The sequence below is a fragment of the Macrosteles quadrilineatus genome, unplaced genomic scaffold (genome assembly GCF_028750875.1).
Source record: "Macrosteles quadrilineatus isolate MER2022 unplaced genomic scaffold, UCM_ALF_1.0 Scaffold_9__3_contigs__length_116548681, whole genome shotgun sequence".
Classification (NCBI taxonomy): Eukaryota; Metazoa; Arthropoda; class Insecta; order Hemiptera; family Cicadellidae; genus Macrosteles; species Macrosteles quadrilineatus.
Window position 1 is genome coordinate 1333694 of NW_026542602.1, and position 19112 is coordinate 1352805.

General features: G+C 36.2%; 3 protein-coding genes across 3 annotated transcripts; 2 read left to right on the forward strand and 1 right to left on the reverse strand.

Moving 5' to 3' along the window:
* Positions 1-244: 244 nt before the first annotated feature.
* Positions 245-7056, reverse strand: LOC129003079 (ribonucleases P/MRP protein subunit POP1-like). Its single transcript, XM_054431304.1, has 8 exons — positions 6924-7056; positions 6131-6304; positions 4986-5104; positions 4543-4785; positions 2917-3703; positions 2145-2378; positions 1502-1715; positions 245-1044 (listed from the first exon to the last, which is right to left on the reverse strand). The coding sequence occupies exons 2-8, from the start codon at positions 6282-6284 to the stop codon at positions 276-278; spliced, it is 2520 nt and encodes an 839-aa protein (XP_054287279.1). The 5' UTR covers positions 6285-6304; positions 6924-7056; the 3' UTR covers positions 245-275.
* Positions 7057-9652: 2596 nt separating this feature from the next.
* Positions 9653-18480, forward strand: LOC129003080 (opsin-3-like). The gene is made up of 9 exons (XM_054431306.1): positions 9653-9840; positions 10783-10971; positions 11720-11935; positions 12474-12604; positions 12970-13142; positions 13593-13670; positions 14831-14913; positions 15433-15534; positions 18022-18480. Exons 1-9 carry the CDS (start codon positions 9794-9796, stop codon positions 18134-18136), a joined length of 1134 nt encoding a protein of 377 aa, XP_054287281.1. The 5' UTR covers positions 9653-9793; the 3' UTR covers positions 18137-18480.
* Positions 16087-18151, forward strand: LOC129003081 (NAD(P)H-hydrate epimerase). Its single transcript, XM_054431307.1, has 2 exons — positions 16087-17171; positions 18022-18151. Exon 1 carries the CDS (start codon positions 16288-16290, stop codon positions 17116-17118), a length of 831 nt encoding a protein of 276 aa, XP_054287282.1. The 5' UTR covers positions 16087-16287; the 3' UTR covers positions 17119-17171; positions 18022-18151.
* Positions 18481-19112: the final 632 nt, after the last annotated feature.

The following is a 19112-nucleotide window of genomic DNA, read 5'->3' on the forward strand; positions in this document are numbered from 1 at the left end:
CTTAGCACTGTACATTACATTACAATTTTATTGCTGTATTCCTTTTTTATGATCATAATTTTGCACAAATAATGTGTGGTTTGAAAAAGTATACAAGTTCTGGTGGTTAGTTGTGACAAGTTTTCGGTCCTGTGAAGTACTAACGAGAAAGAGTCTAACATAGGGATCAAGGTCTCAATGTAAAGTAAACACAAACCAAATATTTAAGAAACTATATATTTACAATCAAAAGAGTCTTCCTGAATAAAATGGATATAGTTATAGTTCATTTGCTTTTAAAAGATTATTTTTAATCTGACAAAGTAATACTGCAACGAACTAACGTTTCTCAATAGAAACAGATTGTTCTTCTCCATCACACTTAGCAGTGCTGACAATGAGACAAAACCGTAGCCAACCGTAGACAAAGCTCGAGTAAACGAAGAACCTCCACTTGTGACAAACCCGACGATACTTCGACTTGAAGAACATTTTACACTCTTTATTTCACTTGGTAACCAAAGTTCTCGCATTAATTCAGCTTGTTCAGCAACGATGGCCTCTGTGGGTCGTTTCTTAGTCTTTTCCTTTGAAAGAAAGATTCCTTTATCCTCCAACTGACGTTTTGCTTTCAGCCTTTTTCTCCTCAAACACTTAAGTTTCTTCAAATGATTCTCCCTCTCAGTTTTCCTCCGTTCCTCATTCTCGTCTTCTCGTAGTGGCTCTACTGGTCCTCGACCTGATTTATCCTTCGTCAGCTTCATATCCTTCTTGTTTGCTGCACAGATCAATGCACATTCTTTTATCATACCTCTCCCACTCATCTCGACGGACACTTGGACAATTCCGCAAGATATATCATTATCACTGAAGCTACAGGTTGTGACAGGTTTGGTCTTGTTCAACAAACAATTCAGGTACTGCAGCTGTAGTCTGTTTCTTATCACGTAAAAACTTGTATTTTCCGTTGAAGAAGACCAGTCTTGAAGCAGTATTGTCCAAGGGCTGTAGAATGGAGTGACAACTCCGAGCTTGACGTAGTTTGGACGCTTGTCTGGAGGCAACCTACAAAAGTGTTTGATTTACGGTGTTATCAATATAAAATTAAATTAATTAGATTATTAGAACTCTTATTGTTTTGACAGGAAAAAAGAACGATTCCAGGACAAACACATGATTTATCAGGACACTAGGGTTATATGAACCAATAATAGTAGTTCCATGATGGAATCGTCAAGGACTCTTGATTGTCTGAATTAATTAATAAAGGATTAAATAACCTAATTACTGTAATAAAATCTTTGTTAGTTTCCAAATACTACACGTTTTTCGTGGAAAAAACAAACATTATGTTAATCATTTAAAACTGATCTACCACCCTTCCTCGTCTGAAGTAATGTGTAAAATGGTTCTGGGTTAGAGCCAACGTGAAGGTGAAACATAGATGTGATAGCACAGGTAGTGCCTATCTGCCATTAGACTTGTACTGCATGGTGAGCGTGAGAGTATAGTTTGTACCTACCGGAAGTGTTTGTCCTGAAGCTGTGTTCTCCTCAGCTGAGCTAGACTCTGCCCCGCAGCAGTGTCGGGAGGTAGGACGGGGCCTGAGGCTGTCTCCAGGGTGAGCCGCTCAGTGTCCCGCAGCCCCCCCGCCCAGGCCCCACGATGCACCAGTCCTAGCCACAGCGGAGCCCCCCATCCAGCCGGGGCTATCACGTCCCACCCACAACTGTAGCCTAGATACAGATACAATATTGATCACTGTGAACCCCTACTTACCTTGTTAGGACCGAAATTGAATGTGTATATTGTCATTTTTTAGCAGTTCATTGTGATAAACACTATCAGTCAGTACTGTCTCCTATGCTAGGTATATTAAAAAGTACATTGCTAAAGAAAATCAATAGGCCTATCAAGTTACTGGCAATCGCCAAGTTAATTAATGCAAATACGAAGCAAGGAGTAACAAAAGGATACAGCAACGTTAATACATCTGGTAGATATACGTGGTACGGTAGATATATTTGTGCAAAATTTCACCTAAGGTCCAAGAGTTTATTATGTAATGGAAAAACAGATGAAAGGATAAATAGATTAAAATATACTAGACAGATGGATGATATAAATGGATGGATATCACATAAATATAAACATACTACACTGACCTCGTCGTACGTCTCTATCGCCAGGAATCTGCACCAACAAGACTGGCAAGTGACTCACATGTTGTTGGCCGAGCCACTCCACTGTCGAGATGCCAGGAACAACAGCTCGCGACCTCAGGTTATTCAGCTCTGCGATGGCCATCTTGCTGCGGCTCACACAGTCTCGCATTTCCGTCACCCACAGCGGACTCTGGCTACTGAGTGCCGCAGGGACCGTGGCGTGGACACTGGTGACTAACACTAGCAAGTTAGATTAGGCTGAGGGAGGTTAGTTTTGGTATGGGAATGGTTAGGTTGTTAGGTTGAGAGAGTGTATGATCAGATTAGGCTGAGAGGTTAGGATTGGGTGGTTATGTGTTGGTCAGGATATTATAAAATTCCATCATGATAATTTTTCGTGTCAAAAACCTTCAAAATGTGCTATTACTAGTGGAAACAGTGTTTTGTCAAGGTCAAAATTCTCATCTAGTTATACTGAGCCAAGATAACTGTACGTGCAAAACAGCACTAGATGTACAGGTTAGTTTAAGCCATGTTTGTTTATACAATAATGGATGATTGGAATAATGGATTAGCAGCAAGTTTGCAGGACAATTCAACCCATACAAAGTTCTATGTATTTTTGTCATGAAACTCTTTTGTGAGGAACATATTTATGACTTAAATATTTAATTTGTTTGTTGATATAACAAGAAAGTAAGCCAATATTATTTTAACAGCAATTTAATACAAGTTTACTGTCGTAAAGGATAAGAAGTCTTTACAAACCAACCTTCTAAGTTCACAGCTTTGGTTCTAGAGGACGGCATTGACAATCGAGGATCCATCACAGTAGCGGCAAGAATCATCCTCGGAGGAAGTTCATCCGCGGAGTTGACATCTTTCAGCACCTGTTCCCAAAATGTCTTTTGCTGCCTCAAACTGCCCAAATTCTTTTCACTGTAAAACTCTTTCAGCCAAAACGACCTAAGCTCACCGCTGTCGACTTCCATTTTGTTTTCGTCTGCCCCAATAAATTTATCGATATCGACAAATCTCAGAGCTTCCGTAAGTACAACTTGAGCTAAAGGCCCAGTAAGGCGAAACCTGTTCAAAGTGTCCTTCAGTAAAGTCATAACTACAGTTTTGTTGGTGTATTTGGGTAGTCTACCGACATTTTTAGTTTGTAGCTTGATCATTTCTACATTAATGGGTTTCTTTTCAGTCTCATTGGGTTTAGGATGTTCATCGACATCCATTTGATCATTTTCTACGCTTTCGAATTGAAAAACTAAAATGAGCTCTTCTAAAAACTCTTTGTAAAATGCAGGGTGACACCAAATCCAGATTGTTCGGGAGTTCTCGGTCACTTCTGGCCGCCACATGAAGTTCACCCTTCCAATCGCCTGGAAAGGGTAAGCTCCTTGTTTGAAGGTCACCACACTGCCCTCCTTCGTCCCCCTGAGAGTTGCTTTAGCCGCAAATGTCAATCCACATTCTGTGCTCGTTAGTTGTCTCAAACCGTTCAGGATGTCTTCTTCCGATCCTTTAAGCTCAATGCAATTCAGGTATGACATATCCTGGGAAATCAAAGTTATTTGTTAATTTTACCAATAGTTGGGACCAAGAAAAAAATCAATTTTAGATAGAAACATTGCATTAAAAAGATTTGTTGTGTTTATTTACAAATGTATTAATTAATTTTAACATTCAGTGATTAGAAAATGTTGTTCTGTCAAACCGGTCTTGACTATTTAATCAGTTAAGTTTTTGAACTACTTTTTGGAAGCCCCCCTTTGGAATCCCCTGGAGAGGTAAAGTCGTGTCTTAAGTGAGTTACTGCAGCAATCATACAACAATCGTAAAAGGTCTGCAACTGTATCTGAAATTATTCTTTCTACCATAATGTAAATGACCAAAATATAACTTTTGATTATGTTAGGCGAGCAAAAAATCTGTGAGCTAATGTTTGAATGGAAAAGGATTCAAATCCAAAACAAGCAATAGGTTAATGTAACTTGGTTCATTAATATGAGATTCATTTATTGATAATCTATGTTAAAACCAATTGATCAAATAATTCTCATGAGTTTACCTTGACAACTTGTGGTAGAGCCCTCAAGATGAGGAAAAAAACAGAAACCTACCCTTCCTACAATATCCAAAAGTTTTACAGCGATTTGATGAACAAATTATTTGTTAATCCTAAGCAGAGTCGATTTTGGATCCAGATGCCATCCGTTGTTGGGCTAAAAATTCAGGACGCTATCTAACAAAAGGTTTACAGTAAAAACACTTTTTAAAAAACATGTAAAGGATACGCAAATATACATACATTTTACACATGCCCTAGCCTATAAAAGATGTAGGAGTAGGAGCATAAACAAGGAAAGACTAACCTATTTTTCTCTAAACTAACCTGTATTAAACAGTGTTTGGCAGTGGCTCGGTAACAGGCTCGGTACGCTTTGTCATTCGGGTAGTTGGGAAGTTTGTAGCCCCAGCGTTCCAACATGTGAAAACGTTTTGCATGCCAAATATGCGTCTCCAACCACGCATTCATTCTCTGTCTCCTGTTGTATTCTTGGAGCAAGTTACTCGGCCGACGACGAAACTTTCTGCTAGGTCGCTTTCCCTTGACTGGCAACCCTGACTTCTCTAACTGGAAAGTAGCGGAATCATTAGTTTTACCAAATACAGTGTGTTTTTAGATTTAAATTTATAATGTACAAAACATTTAGGCCTAAGAAGTAGATAGGCCCTGCAATCAAAAGAAATTATTAAAAATAGTAATTTTATTAATAGGCCAAATCGTTAGGGCCTATTTCATTCTTAGGTGTTTTAAAATTATTAATGTTTTACCTGTGCCAAATGAACGTCCCTCAATCTTCTCGGCATACGCTTGACATTGTGACTCATGGCTCGCCTTCGTAGATGTCTCGGCATACGCTGGAACGCCAGATGTTTGTTTTGAGGATCCTCTGTGAAATAAGGAAGTAAATTAATTGGTATATTACAACTAATGAGTTAAGAAACATCTTTCAAAACCATTAAATAAGATTGTGTTACCTACCTGTACTTAGTTTATAACAGACATTATTTATTTATTTCTCACATAGCTTGGAAGAAATCAGGTTTTGGTGATTTCAATATTACCGATTTAACTTAGGTCTTATAATATATTTGATCTTTACCACTGTTCATGAAAGTTATAAATAAAAGAATGTATTACTTATGTAATGAACTCTTAAAAATTACAAGTTATTATTTTGTGTACCTACCGTAAGTAGAATCTTTACTTGATACATATCTGAAAAACTTCCAATGAAAGAGGAAAGTAATGGAAAAGTGGTAGGAATATTTTAATTAAAATTGCAAAAAAGGATGAACTTCAATGCTGCTGATCAATCTTTATTATATTTTTTCTAGTTGGAGAACGACTTTGAGTAGGTTCTCTCCTCTCGAAGAGTCCAAAGAAAGGATAAGTAATAGGTGGTGAGTATGATGGTGAACGGCTCTTGCTATATAAACTCGTAATTAAATTCAATAAAAGAGCTGGTCTAGCAGCTTTGATTATAGCCTATTCTTTCATCAGTTTTAAAAAAAAGTGTTTAATAGGTACAATTTTGGGGGGAACACTTTATTTGTGAATATTATACCTCAATAAGTTCTTGATCAGCATTTTACGTGTTATTAAATTTACGGAAAGTAAATAAAGATACGTCTTATAACACTTAAAACATATATTTACGCTTATACTGTTACTCACAAGACGGTAAATATTCAAAAGATAGTAAGTGGTGATTGAAATCGACCGTCTTGTGAGTAACAGTATAAGAGTAAATATATGTTTTAAGTGTTATAAGACGTATCTTTATTTACTTTCCGTATTATACCTCTACACAACTACACAGAAATTATTAAAAAAGTTAATACCTACTCTGCATTTAAGACAGCTTAGTTTTCTACAATATCTCTCTATTCAGTTTATATTTATCTAGATTTACCAATTGCTTCGGTAAGTGCTGAGATCTCTTGACTCCTGGCATTTGCAAAGTGCAGAATACTAACACGGGAGGGGAGGCATGTCTGACCTCCAAGCAGTTCATCGTACTGCTCTCGAGGAGCCTTCATTTCAACTCCTGGTGTAGATGATGACATGGCCGACGTTTCTTGATACTCTAGTGAATCGAGAATAACATTTATTTGATTATGTCGTGTATTTTTATTTAACTTAATTGACAATAAAAAACTACTACTTAAGTTACCTTTAGCAAACATGAGGGTCAATTGATAGGCTATGGATTAATAGGACATAAGTTAACTTACACATGCTAACAATAGAGGCAATAAACTATATCAGTGATTCTGATGAAAAACCGATAAGTACCTTGATACCTTGAAGAAAGCAGCCGTTGACCAGTAGCCTACGATAGCCTACTATATATTTTATGAAAGCTTTAACTTGGCTTGGTTAACTTAGATGCCAATAATTCCAATTTACTGATAAACTGTCATGTCCTGAAAGTGGATAGGCAACTGATCTCAAATTACCTTTTTAGGCCTACTTAGAAACTTTGTTACTTTTTGGAATACAAAAACTGTTTCTTGTAACTATTCTAGAGGCGCCACAGATTTAACCCATTCGTTACACAGCTAAATTTTACAGAAAGCTAAGAACATTTTAAATGTCATAAAGACGTTTAAAGTAACTTAAAACTAACAACCATGTTTGTATGTAAACTCAGTATAAATGTTAGATTAGGTAATTTTAGTACCTATATAAATACAAATACTTACACATAAAATAAGAACTTTCCAAATATTTTAGTGTTAGGATAGGCCAACAAAAAGCATACAATCTAATAAAACCTTCGACAAACTATGACAACAAAATTGAAAAACCATTTTTTGGGGTTAGGTTGGTTTACAGGTTATGTTCGTCTTGGGCTTGGGCTTGGGCAGTTCGAGCTCGCGCGCGCTCAGCTGTGCAGATTGCAGAAAGAAAGCCAAAGCAGACGCCGGACGCCGGTGCGGAGCAACGATGTGAAGTAAGAAGGGAAAACAGGAAATAGAAACTAGAAAGCTTTTCTTTGAAGTTTGAACGAATTTGCTTTCTTATAAGAGCACTGCAGCTGCAAAAATAAATGATCAACAGTAGTAATTAATTGAGTAATTGAATATCTTGTTAGTGAATTTCCATACAGGCAAGAAGCTATTACCATTTACTGAATACCAGTAAAATGATAAAAAGTTAATTTAATTTAAAAATAAATGTGATTTTATTTGGCCCATGCAAAATATGTGTGTTAATTCGTCTGAATAAATTACTTAGACTATGAACATAAAGCTCTAGACCTGGGACCGAATACATTTTTCACATTGATGGTTTTTGGCGAATTTTCCGATATGGAAGCAGCTATTACCGTAAGGGGCACGGTAAGACCTACCCTTGGGACCGATATACTTTTTTTCATTTTGATGTCCCTAGAGGCCAAAACACTATTCGTATACATATCTATTTATGTTTATAAAACATGTTTTATATATATAGGTAATATAATATATATATATAACACGTCGATGAACACGATACGATGATGCATTTTTGACAGATGTTGATAATATTTTGCTTGCAATTGTAAGGCGGGATGAACTAGAATGAGTTCGGACCATAGGACGGGTTTTCTAATCGGGTAAAAATTGGGGTTCTCGTTATTTTATAACCCTCAAAACATAACAATTTTTCTATTTATCTTTAAAATATTTTAAAGAGCTTAACAAATATAATTCACCATATTGAAGGGATTTTTACGAGTATTGATTACCCGGATATTGGTTTCCATGTTATTCTTAAATTAACTGTTGTAGTTTGCTTGTTTATGTTTATATTTTTATAAAACTTGTATAATTTATTTATTTTTCACTAAGCTATTTATATTTTACTAAAACAAACTTTACTGAAAGGATACTGGCTTTCACATACAATTCTTATAAAAATCATTCCAGCCGTTTTTATACAAATCCGATTTTCCGCAATTTTTATTTGGTTTTATGGATAAATCACCATGAAAATTTAAAATAAAAAATAAAAACTGCCTATAGATACTATTACAGAATACAGAGTAATTTACTATGTGATACGATATGGATTAGGCTACCAAAATTCATAAAATCGGATCACATGTAGCTCTGCAGGCCTACACATCCATACTTCAAATAAATTAGATACCATACCTTCGACCCACAGACATCACGTCGAAAAAAACACTTGTTTGGGGTTTAGTGTTTGTCACACTCTCCCAAAACAAAGATTTCCAATCCTAAAAATAAAGAACTTGACGTAAACAATACCTCCTCCTTATACTATGTATGGGGGAGAAAGTAAAACCTTGGTAAAACATAGTTTTTGTTGTAAACACGGAAAATTGTTAAACCAATCTCGATTGGGATTCTTTGGATTATTGTACACTTAGCTGTACCCGCGGGCTTCGCCCCGTTTAACTTCATAAGTATTCGCAGCTAATTTTGTTAAATAGTTATGTTTGTTTAAAAACCTTAGTAATGAAAATTTACTGTAATTTGAAGCATTTTCTGCTGTCCAGCAATAAAAAGATAGTAATTATTTATTTAAGTATTACTTAGAGCAAAACGGGATCTTCATTTTCTGTACGGGAAATTTAAAACCGCGTTTACACCGATGTTTACAAAAGTCCAAAGAATGCTAGTTTTGTCGGGATGTTTTCAACGGGTTTTCCGTGACAGCAGAATCTCGTTTCCTCTCAAATTTATGAAAAACTCATTTGTGTCAGCAATTTATTTAGGAACGTCTATTCGTATGGCAGCAACCCAATCAACGCCTTCCCTGTTTACTAGAATCAAAGGCAAATTATTGAACTACTGTGTAAATGAACATGCAAAATCACTCTTTTCCCACGTCTCACTCCCATACGTTTACTACTCATTATGGACCTAATCCGTTATTCACTACGGTACTACTGCATAATTTGTATCTAAATACACAATTGCAGTTTTAAGTTGTGTCCTGGTTCCAATCCAACCCAACCTAAAATAATCTATTAAATAATTATGCAATCATCGTCAGAAAAAAACATCGTGGAAGTAAATTAACGGAAACGGCCCAAACTGTGCATTCGACTGATGGCCAGTTTCAATGTAGCTCCTGGAGTCATTTTGAATAAATAAAAAAAATTAAAATCCAAAATCTATTTGAGCCCAAACCTATATTATTCCAACTCTCATAACACAAAAACGTGAATAACGAAACACTCCAAACTTCCCACGCCTTTATCCTCTTTAGCCTCTTTTCTTCCTGGGTTGCACAACCTTAAACACATTGGACAAATCAAATCAACTAAGTATTGGGTCGAGGTCTGAAACCCCGCAACACCCTCAGGTCTGATGACAAAGACAACTTCTATTGGATTGTACCTCTGATATCACACGGCTTAGACGGCACGCAATGCCGGGGGTATATAAACTGCCCGCGCACTCCCCTCCCTAGGTTGATAGGTCCGGCTTGCTTGTGCGGCCGAATTTGCACCTCAAAGCTTTGGAGTTTGTTTCCACCGCCTGGAGCTTAGCCTTCGTCCTTCGCCTGTCTTCGGGAATCTCAGCCTTAGCCTTCGAGGATAATCGAGTGAATCACCATGTTGCTGAACGACAGCTTCGTCTCCCAACCTCTCGCCTTCAGAGGGTAAGATTGACTTTGGTTACAAGTTTTTGTTTTTGATTTTTCTTTACGATACTTGAGTGTTTTGCCGTGTTGGTGGATTTAATTACTGTACGGTGGACGTAAAAGAATTACTGAGTTTTGTCAATAGTGATGAAACTGAAAACGTAAATGATTTTTGAGTTTACTTCATTTGTATTAAAATTGTATTCGTAATCAACCTTCACATACAGTCTGATTTCACATTTTCCATTGACTTTTTGTACTAAAATTGAAGTAGAGCTGAGTTGTCATATTTAGTAGAACCTCAAGTATATTTTATGTGCGTTTCAAGCCCGATGTCGAGTAGCCATGTGCTATTGTCGAATACATGTCTCTTCTTATTTTAAAGTATACTTTTCATGAATACAGTATGAAATAAAACATTAAATCTCACTCTTTACATATTGGATTGAAATTTTCCTTTAAATCGTCTTGAACTTTGAATATATAAATAAAAAATATACAAGGTAAAGTTTACGCTATGGTAATAATTGTAATTAATAATATGTATACAATTTATTTATTTCTCATATTTGGGAAAAGATTCAGTGGATATGTTTTTTTTTTTTATATAATAATTAATTGAATAAATAGTATTTTTAAAGGGGCCTTTAAAAAGAGAAAATAGTGCGTATTGTTCTAGATTTTTACAATAGTTTTGATAGCGTAGGAAAAATATGGAAAACTGTTAGTATTTGTTAACAAATAAAAACATTACATTATTGTAATTTTGTATAGTATATTTTTCTACGAGACGTGAATGGTCTTTGTGAAAATACCACCACTAAACCACCAACCTGCCTGAAATATTTGAAATAGTTGGGATAATTAGAAGACACTTTTCTTTTTTAAGGGACTCTATTTTGTACCTGATTTGATTACATTGAATGGTACCCAAATTGATGATTGATGTGTTCTATCCAGGGGTATGATGGAGGAGGAACACATGCTGGGATGGAACATCCCTCCAGAACACGCCGGTCTGGTACACCCTCACTGGAAGCAGTTTCTCGCCCCGGACCTCAGCTCCCACTTCATGTTGGCGGCCATCTACTCCATGCTTATGATAATGAACACATCGGGCAACTTCATTGTGATATACCTCTTCTTCACGTAAGTATCATTGAGTAGGCTTAGCTAGCCTTGTAGAACTTACTTATTTACTTGCTGTACCTCTTTGGTACCCAAGGTGGTATTTTACCTTGCCGACACACTACCTCCAGATTTGCCAATCCGCCTCCTGATCTTACTTTTCAGTCTTAACAGACGTCTTTTCTGATCTGGCCTCATCTTAGCTTTGGCCCTCCTGGTCATCTACTCTTGGGAGTATTTGACGATATTGTCTTGATCAGGAATTCGTCTTCTTTCCTTACTACATGTCAAGGCCTTCTCATGTTCCTTTTCAATTCTATACCCTTTGTTGATAATTATGTTGTCTTTGTATGTCTTTGTTGTTATATTGATAATTTCACCTCCTCCAAATCGTTAAATAGCTAATTTGAACATCGTTAATAGATTTTTAAATTCGAATTTATTTTACCGTTGCAAAACACGATCAAAACTACTAGTACTTTATGCTTTTTGGGCCATTCAATAATTTACTCTGAGATTATTCAATAGTGACCACTAAATTATCCAATACTTAACCTTGAATGCATTACTTTGATCATTGAATATTTCTTTATGAGGTCATTACTTAAATCTGAAACTATCAAATACTTTACTTTGAGGTCGGACAATACTTTTCTCTGGTGGTACAATGCTTGACTCTGAAATTATCCAATACTTGACACTGAGATCATCCAACACATATGAATCTAAAACTACCCTATGCGTAGTAACTCTGAGTATTTTTCTGCAGCACGAAGAGTCTGCGGACGCCGTCCAACGTGTTTGTGGTGAACCTGGCCATCTTCGACCTCTGTATGATGCTGGACATGCCCATGCTGATCATCAACTCGTTCTACCAGAGGCCTATAGGCTGGGAGTTCGGTTGTGATATGTATGGCTTGTTCGGCTCCATCGCCGGCATCGGCTCAGCTATCAACAACGCCATCATTGCCTACGACAGATACAGGTATGACCGTTTTGGGAGGGTATGTACATCGTACATCGCAGGGGCAGTGTTATGCTAGGTTTAATGTATTTGTTATATCATTGACTATACACAGAATAGACTTCCCATGTAATGTAAAAATTTGAAGTAAAAAAAAAAAACGTGGTGCAATATATTTTGAGATGGTCTACCAACTAATGAAAATATTCTGTGTTAAGTGATAAATCAATCAGCAGTTTGCTATAATACTGTATTGGTTTAAATTATTAGTTAATTCAAACAATAGTAAACTCATAATTATGTGCACGTAATATTTTGTGATTAATTAAAAATACTGAACTTAAAGAACTTTGAAGAGCTTTAAATGGATACCCAAAATGCCTATAAAAATAAATATTAGGGGTTGATTAGCTGCACACGAAAATTATTTTAATAATATTGATTATTTAATGCTAATAAATCTTAGTGGTACTGCTATTGTGTGTATTTTGTTTAACCTTGTATTGATATTTCAATGTTAGAGTTTACTTTTTATTTAATCTATGGACTTGATCAACAGGACTATAGCATTTCCTCTGGACGGGCGGCTCACATACAAGCAAACCCTGCTTCTGGTGCTCTTCGCCTGGGCCTATGCACTCCCGTTCTCAATCTCCCCTATCAACAACTACTGGGGAAAATACGTACCTGGTAAACTAATTGATTAACCACCTACGTAAATAACCAAATACTAAGCGAGTGAATTTTATCATTGAATTCTGCATACTTAAGTTGGCATGCCATTAAAGTAAAACAGCTACAGCCGATTTTTTACCTAAATGTTTAATCAATGATCGAACCCCATACCCCTTGCAACAAAGTTTGAGACGCTGACAACTTTGAGAAAATGCCGCGATTATGTGGTTCAGAACCCACCATTAGCTGATGTCACCTATGAAAACTATCTCTCAAATTAAGTGACTTTTTCTGTAGGTTTATCCAGAGGAAATATGAGAAATGGAGTGCCTTTCCATGAAATACGATAATTATTGTTTAATAAACTAATTTTGTTACAGAGGGCTACCTGACGACTTGCTCGTTCGACTACCTCACTCAGGACGAGAACACTAGAGTGTTCGTGGGCTCAATCTTCGTCTACTCCTACTGCATCCCGATGTTCCTCATCATCTTGTTCTACTCGCAGCTAATCGGACATGTGAGGCAGCACGAGAAGATGCTGAAGGAGCAGGTGTGTTGAACTCTAATGTGTCAATTTTCAGGCTTAACTTTGCTATGCAGTCTCGTTGTTCAATGTTTGTATTGCCTTCTAGCCTCATCTTAATCCCACGAATGCTAGAACAGTTCTTTTAAAGTATTATTGCTTAATTCTGTATTGAACTGAAAACCGCTGTTCTCAATACGTTGTGTGAATAAAGTATATTTTATACCCCTAACAGCCCTTTGGACGCTGTGGTCGAGATATCTACATGGAAAATCTATAGCCAATACATTTTCCCCCTTTAGATATTGATTTGATTGAGACATAGAAGATTTTTTAAAGGTTTGTTTTATTTTTTCACAACGATTTGTTGATACGTTATTAATATTTTCTTAAACTTGGTACATGAATTCGTTACCTCAAGTATTTTATGGCCAGTAGATTATTGGCTTTATCATTTACTATTTTGTGTTGTTTCAGGCCAAGAAGATGAATGTCAAGTCGCTATCCAGCAACCAAGACGCTGCTCAGAAGAGCGTCGAGATTAGGATTGCAAAGGTATTAACATAGATAAAACATACTCCCTTAGTAGATTTCTCATCCTTATGGAACAGCTGAAGACAATTTTATTGTTAGTTCGTGTACGGTTTATGTAGAGGTCGTGTTTTGTTTACAATTTGTTTCCCGTAATTACAGCCATTTAAAACCTCGTTTAACCAAATAATACGATCTAATCATAAACAATAACTTGTCCCCTAGTTATATAACTAAACAGTAAAGCACAAATCAAGAAATTAACCCTAAAATAATGGAAACAAAGTTCCATCGACACTAGCGCCTTTGTGTCACGTACATGAACTAGACACGAAAAACGTGCTTCAAAATTTACAATGGGATGAGAAGTCTACTTGTGTTGGTTAGTCTATGGTATTAATTACTTTTTCATACTATTACAATTTCCGTTAGTGTATGGATTTAACATATCAACAAGAAAGATTACACGTGATTTTCTACAGATTATCTACGTGTAAAAAACAAACTAGACAAAACTGACAATGGTAGATACAAAATGTAAATAATTGTTTTGATGGTAACCAGCTTAGATAATCACGACAGAGGCCAGAATCAAAACTTTTATTTTGATTGTTTATTCTTTTATATACATAACTTTACCAAAAATTTACAGTTCTCTGTGTGAGCAAAAGTCCTTTCATATTTATATGTCTCCATACTCTTTCGATGGGGAGGGACCTCGTATTATATACACCCAAATTTACAGCAAAAATACGACGTTAAACAAATGTAAAGGCAGGCTACACGTATATATATATTCGATGCGCTGAATGCTTTTGCTTATACACAGAAATAATTTACAGAAAAAACCTTCAATGGTGCACTTCAGTGGTGTCTAATACTGGTGGTGGTGTCTATGGCAAGGTCGAACACCACCCCTCACCATCATGCACTACAACGCTCACGATGGAGATGAAATACCGTGTGCAGTATTATTTCGGGCTATTTCATGCTTGTCAAAAGTATATTTAAAAAAAAACAAAGCTTAATTCTCACGGTCGTCCCATAAGCGTATTACCTCTGTACACTGATCTCTGTGAGTCGGTGACTCTTTACGTAATAACTGTCAATGTTAGCACTTTTAGATTATTGCTCTGTATAGTTGGATTGTTTTCTAATAAAACTAATCGTAAGTTATTTTCAAGGTTGCTTTGACGATCTTCTTCCTGTTTGTCTGTTCCTGGACTCCGTACGCCCTCGTAGCTTTGACAGGGACCTTTGGTGACAGGTGAGTTTTGAAAGTTTTCTGGTTAAATCGCTACGCACTTTTAAAACAGAGCTTGTTAATATATAATCTCTGTTTTAAAGATCCAAATTTTTTTGGGTTTCTATTTAGCAATTTTCATTGGGGTTTCTTGGTTATGTATTACGTTTTTGAAATACATTTAATTAACGGATTGAGATTATTATTATTCATGGGGTTCATTTGAACGAATAAAGCTGTCTTAATATTTATAAGGGTAGATTAAAATGTTTGGCTAGTCTCAGGAAGAGGCATGGCTTCATGCAGGCGTCCCTGGTACAATCTAAACCTTCAATGCATCATAGAAAATTATAATTATTTAAAGCTCAATGACCCCAGCGTAAATTTCACGTTAAATTGTATCCAAAGATACAACAAAGTTAAACCAGGTTAAAAAATTTAATGAAGGTGTTAATGAAAGGTTACATTTTAATCTGATTAAAAACTTATACCTCATGTATTCGTGTACAGCACTTTATACTTACGACCAAACCAACCTTGCAGGTCTATCTTGACGCCGATGGTGGGAATGATCCCTGCTGTCTTTGCTAAGGTAGTTTCCTGCGTTGACCCATGGGTGTACGCTATCAACCACCCACGATTCAGGTAAGGATTGTATTACAGGATCATTTGGTTTAGTACCCGGTGATGCATTATAATTATACTTTCTACTTAATTGATGAACGTAAAGTTATATAGTTTAGGAACACAGTTGTAGTTTGTTCGTTTGGCCTGTGAAAATGGGAAAGTAAGGTTTAATATAGCCATGGGATACTGGAGCTAGCCAGAGGTTGCTTCAGTGATAGACTAGTGCTTCATGTGGCCAGTTTCGAAGTAATACCTTAAAGTAAAGTACTTATACTTTACTAAACGAATGAACCTAGTAACAAAGATAAATACAATAATCAAATCACTGCTTATTGCTCATAAATAACCAAGAAGACTAAAACCATTGACTTTATCTAAAGTCAATGCTAAAACTACTGTAGTAAAGAGGTTCAGCTTCATAGCAACATTCTACGCTAGCCAGCTGTGTAAAAAACACCACCTCGGTCGTCTGCAGTGATCTGCGACAAACACAAACAAACCCAAACTGCACGCACTGTGACAGAGACAGTGTTTGTTTTGTTTTTAGAAATTATTTGGAAGTGACTTAGGCTACTTTTGTAGTGGTTTTATAAGTTGTTAACTATTATTATATTTTTTTACCAACAAGCTCTTTAATTGTTCTTGTTCATTAGGATTTGTGATCGTAATATAACTTATTCTGTGTTTAGGTTATGAAACGAAACAATAAGATTTTCAAGGTTAGTTTTGTATGAAATCTAAAATCTTATCACATGAACTATCTCAAATGTTATGAAGATTTTTGGCTCCGCAATCAATTTGATCTTTAGGCCGTTAACATCAAGAAGTGTCTGGCCATCCCTAGGGACGAATATTACATGTACTAGAATACGAAATACCCTAAAACATAAAGTACAATTACACTCTACAATGGTTAAACATTTGAATCAGGAAGAAGCTACAAATATTGATTTGGAATTGTTCAATGATTACAAGTTTAGTGTAGACCAACTGATGGAATTAGCTGGATTAAGCTGTGCAACTGCAGTTTATCAGTGTTACAAAGCCAAGCCTCGGAAGAACGTTTTGGTTTTATGTGGTCCTGGAAATAATGGAGGGGATGGTCTTGTTTGTGCAAGGCATTTAAAATTGTTTGGGTTTGACCCTGAAATTTACTATCCCAAACGCACAGATAAGGAACTGTACCGCAACTTGACCCATCAGTGTATACAAATGGGAATTATATTCGTTAACGTGCTTCCAAGTTTGGAGAAAATCAATATGAAGTTTGACATCATAGTAGATGCTTTATTTGGGTTCAGTTTTCGTCCTCCAGTTCGTTCTGAGTTTGTCGAAGTTCTGGATTCACTTAGGAAAACTTCCGTACCTATTTGTAGCATTGATATTCCAAGTGGATGGAACGTTGAGTCAGGTCCACCTTCTGATGGGATCCAACCCGAAATGTTAATATCACTCACTGCACCCAAAAAATGTGCTGAAAGGTTCGAAGGCAAATACCATTATCTTGGAGGGCGGTTTGTGCCCCCCAAACTTGCTGAAAGATATCAGTTGCAATTGCCTCCTTATAATGGAACGGACTGTGTTGTTGCTTTGAAACAATAGACATGTTTTACCTACCAAGGGAGTTTGCATCTACAATGCTTCAGGGGTTACAGGTATACATCATACATTACAGGTTTACATAATACACACTTGTTGTTCGCTTAGTAGGCCTACTGACTGAAATAGGCTAGGCCTAACTTTATTTTAACGACTCTGTTAATTTGTGTTTAGCCTACTTGGATTTTCTATCAATTAACTTGATCACATCTTCTATGGTAAAATTTACTCATTTTGTAAAGATATTTGGGTCTGTGTTGCATTTCAAATGCGTTTCGGTTATGCCAGCTGAAATTGTATCCATGATTCCTGTCCCAAAGCCTGAGACACAAACAACCAGGCTAACAGCACACCCTATATTATAATTGCTCATCACTCATCTCTTATAAAATGGTGAGCCTTTCCCCATCCTCATAAAATTTTGTTTAGATATGCACTATACTTCTATCCTGAGTAGGCCTAGGACTATAGGATTTTCTGTGAACTGACCATTTGTACCTAGAGGCATACACTTGCATTTGACCTCACAATGTGATTTTCACAGAATAATTTGGGTTATTATAACGAGGTTATGTGGTTGCAATTAGTTGTTAGGCCTACTTACCATTCAACGTAATGCAATAACAATTTCTTTTTGTCTCTTATGCTGTCGGCTTTAGCGCAACCTCTTGTTTCTAGCTTTTTAATATAAGGTTATTTCTTTGCCAATAGCGTATTACTTGCGTGGGAACAGTGTTCACATTCTACTAGAAGGAGAATCCTATACAATAATCCTACAGTATAATGTTTGTTAATTTTTGGGCAGTGGTGAGCATTCCCACACAGAAAAGTTTAAGATCAGGGTCCAATTTAAATTAAATATTTGTAAATTAAAGTGCTGCAATTACATTTGTGATTACTTTCCAGGGCGCAGCTTGCTAAGAAGTTTCCAATGCTTGGGGGAGGTGATGACATGGTATCCGACACTGTGTCGGTGGCCACAGAGAAGACTCAAGCTTCCGACAGCGCTCCAAATGCTTAAACTAATGAAGACACTGGCCTGACATTGGACTTGACAAAGGATTCAATACATTAGACCGTCAGTGACATCAGTGAATCGTTGCTATACATGTACAAATGACTTTTTGTACAAGACTTTAGTCAGTTTCGGGATATTGACATTACTTTCCCTTCACTAATGTCACTGAAAGCCTAAACGTTACTTTTTTAGCTTCACCTTGTATAGCCCTTATTGTTTTGTTTTTATGTTTCATTCATTTGCAAACAAAATTTGCGATGTAAAATTGAGATGCGTAAAAGTTTCTCTGTGTGACTTTTTTTCTATGTTTCATTTATAAAATACAATACCTGAAGCAAGTTGACTAAAGTTTTTTTAATTATTGATCCCAAACCACATGATAATCTGGAGGACTTATTTAAGTAACTTACACTTGCATTAAGCGTACAAAATACATTAAACGACCAGGTCAATAGTCCGACATTTGAATACTCCTAAGAAGCTTTTTACAATATAAACCGAATCTTAAAAAGGAACATTAATTCCATAATTTGTTGAACTATGTCAACTGTATTGAGCCATATTATCCACTAGCACCTTAGCCTATGGCATCAGCGTGCAAGAGGTGTCCACAGTGGAAATTGACGTTTAAAAAAAATATATTTACAAAAATATAAATTGTTTTTCCAGGCCTTAAAACCAAAACTAATTATGTAAAGCTGACATAATTGGTCAATTAATTATGTAATTGGTCATAGTGATCGTCTAGAAATCAGAAGGTTCTGGTACGACCCATAGAAAAGTCGGAAGCTTTTTGATGGCGCAAAACTGGACTCAGCCGTTCTTGATTATTGGATATTCAATAAATGATCTTGGCTTTAGAATCTTATTAGGTAACAAAGCTATCACCTTGTCCATTCAAACAGTTGTATTTGCCTTAAAAAATGCATCCTGGTATAGGGTATAATAGTAACATTAAAATAAAGAATATGAACCAAAT

Bases quoted from the DNA above. Each gene is read 5' to 3' on its own strand.
- LOC129003079 (XM_054431304.1), bottom strand. From the start codon at position 6,284: ATGTCATCATCTACACCAGGAGTTGAAATGAAGGCTCCTCGAGAGCAG. The intron at 2,379-2,916 runs GTTGGTTTGTAA...TGCTAGTGTTAG, and splicing joins CAAAGCTGTGAACTTAGAAG to TCACCAGTGTCCACGCCACG. The intron at 1,716-2,144 runs GTCAGTGTAGTA...ATCTGTATCTAG, and splicing joins CGATAGAGACGTACGACGAG to GCTACAGTTGTGGGTGGGAC.
- LOC129003080 (XM_054431306.1), top strand. From the start codon at position 9,794: ATGTTGCTGAACGACAGCTTCGTCTCCCAACCTCTCGCCTTCAGAGG. The intron at 13,671-14,830 runs GTATTAACATAG...GTTATTTTCAAG, and splicing joins TCGAGATTAGGATTGCAAAG to GTTGCTTTGACGATCTTCTT. The intron at 14,914-15,432 runs GTGAGTTTTGAA...CCAACCTTGCAG, and splicing joins ACAGGGACCTTTGGTGACAG to GTCTATCTTGACGCCGATGG.
- LOC129003081 (XM_054431307.1), top strand. From the start codon at position 16,288: ATGAAGATTTTTGGCTCCGCAATCAATTTGATCTTTAGGCCGTTAACA.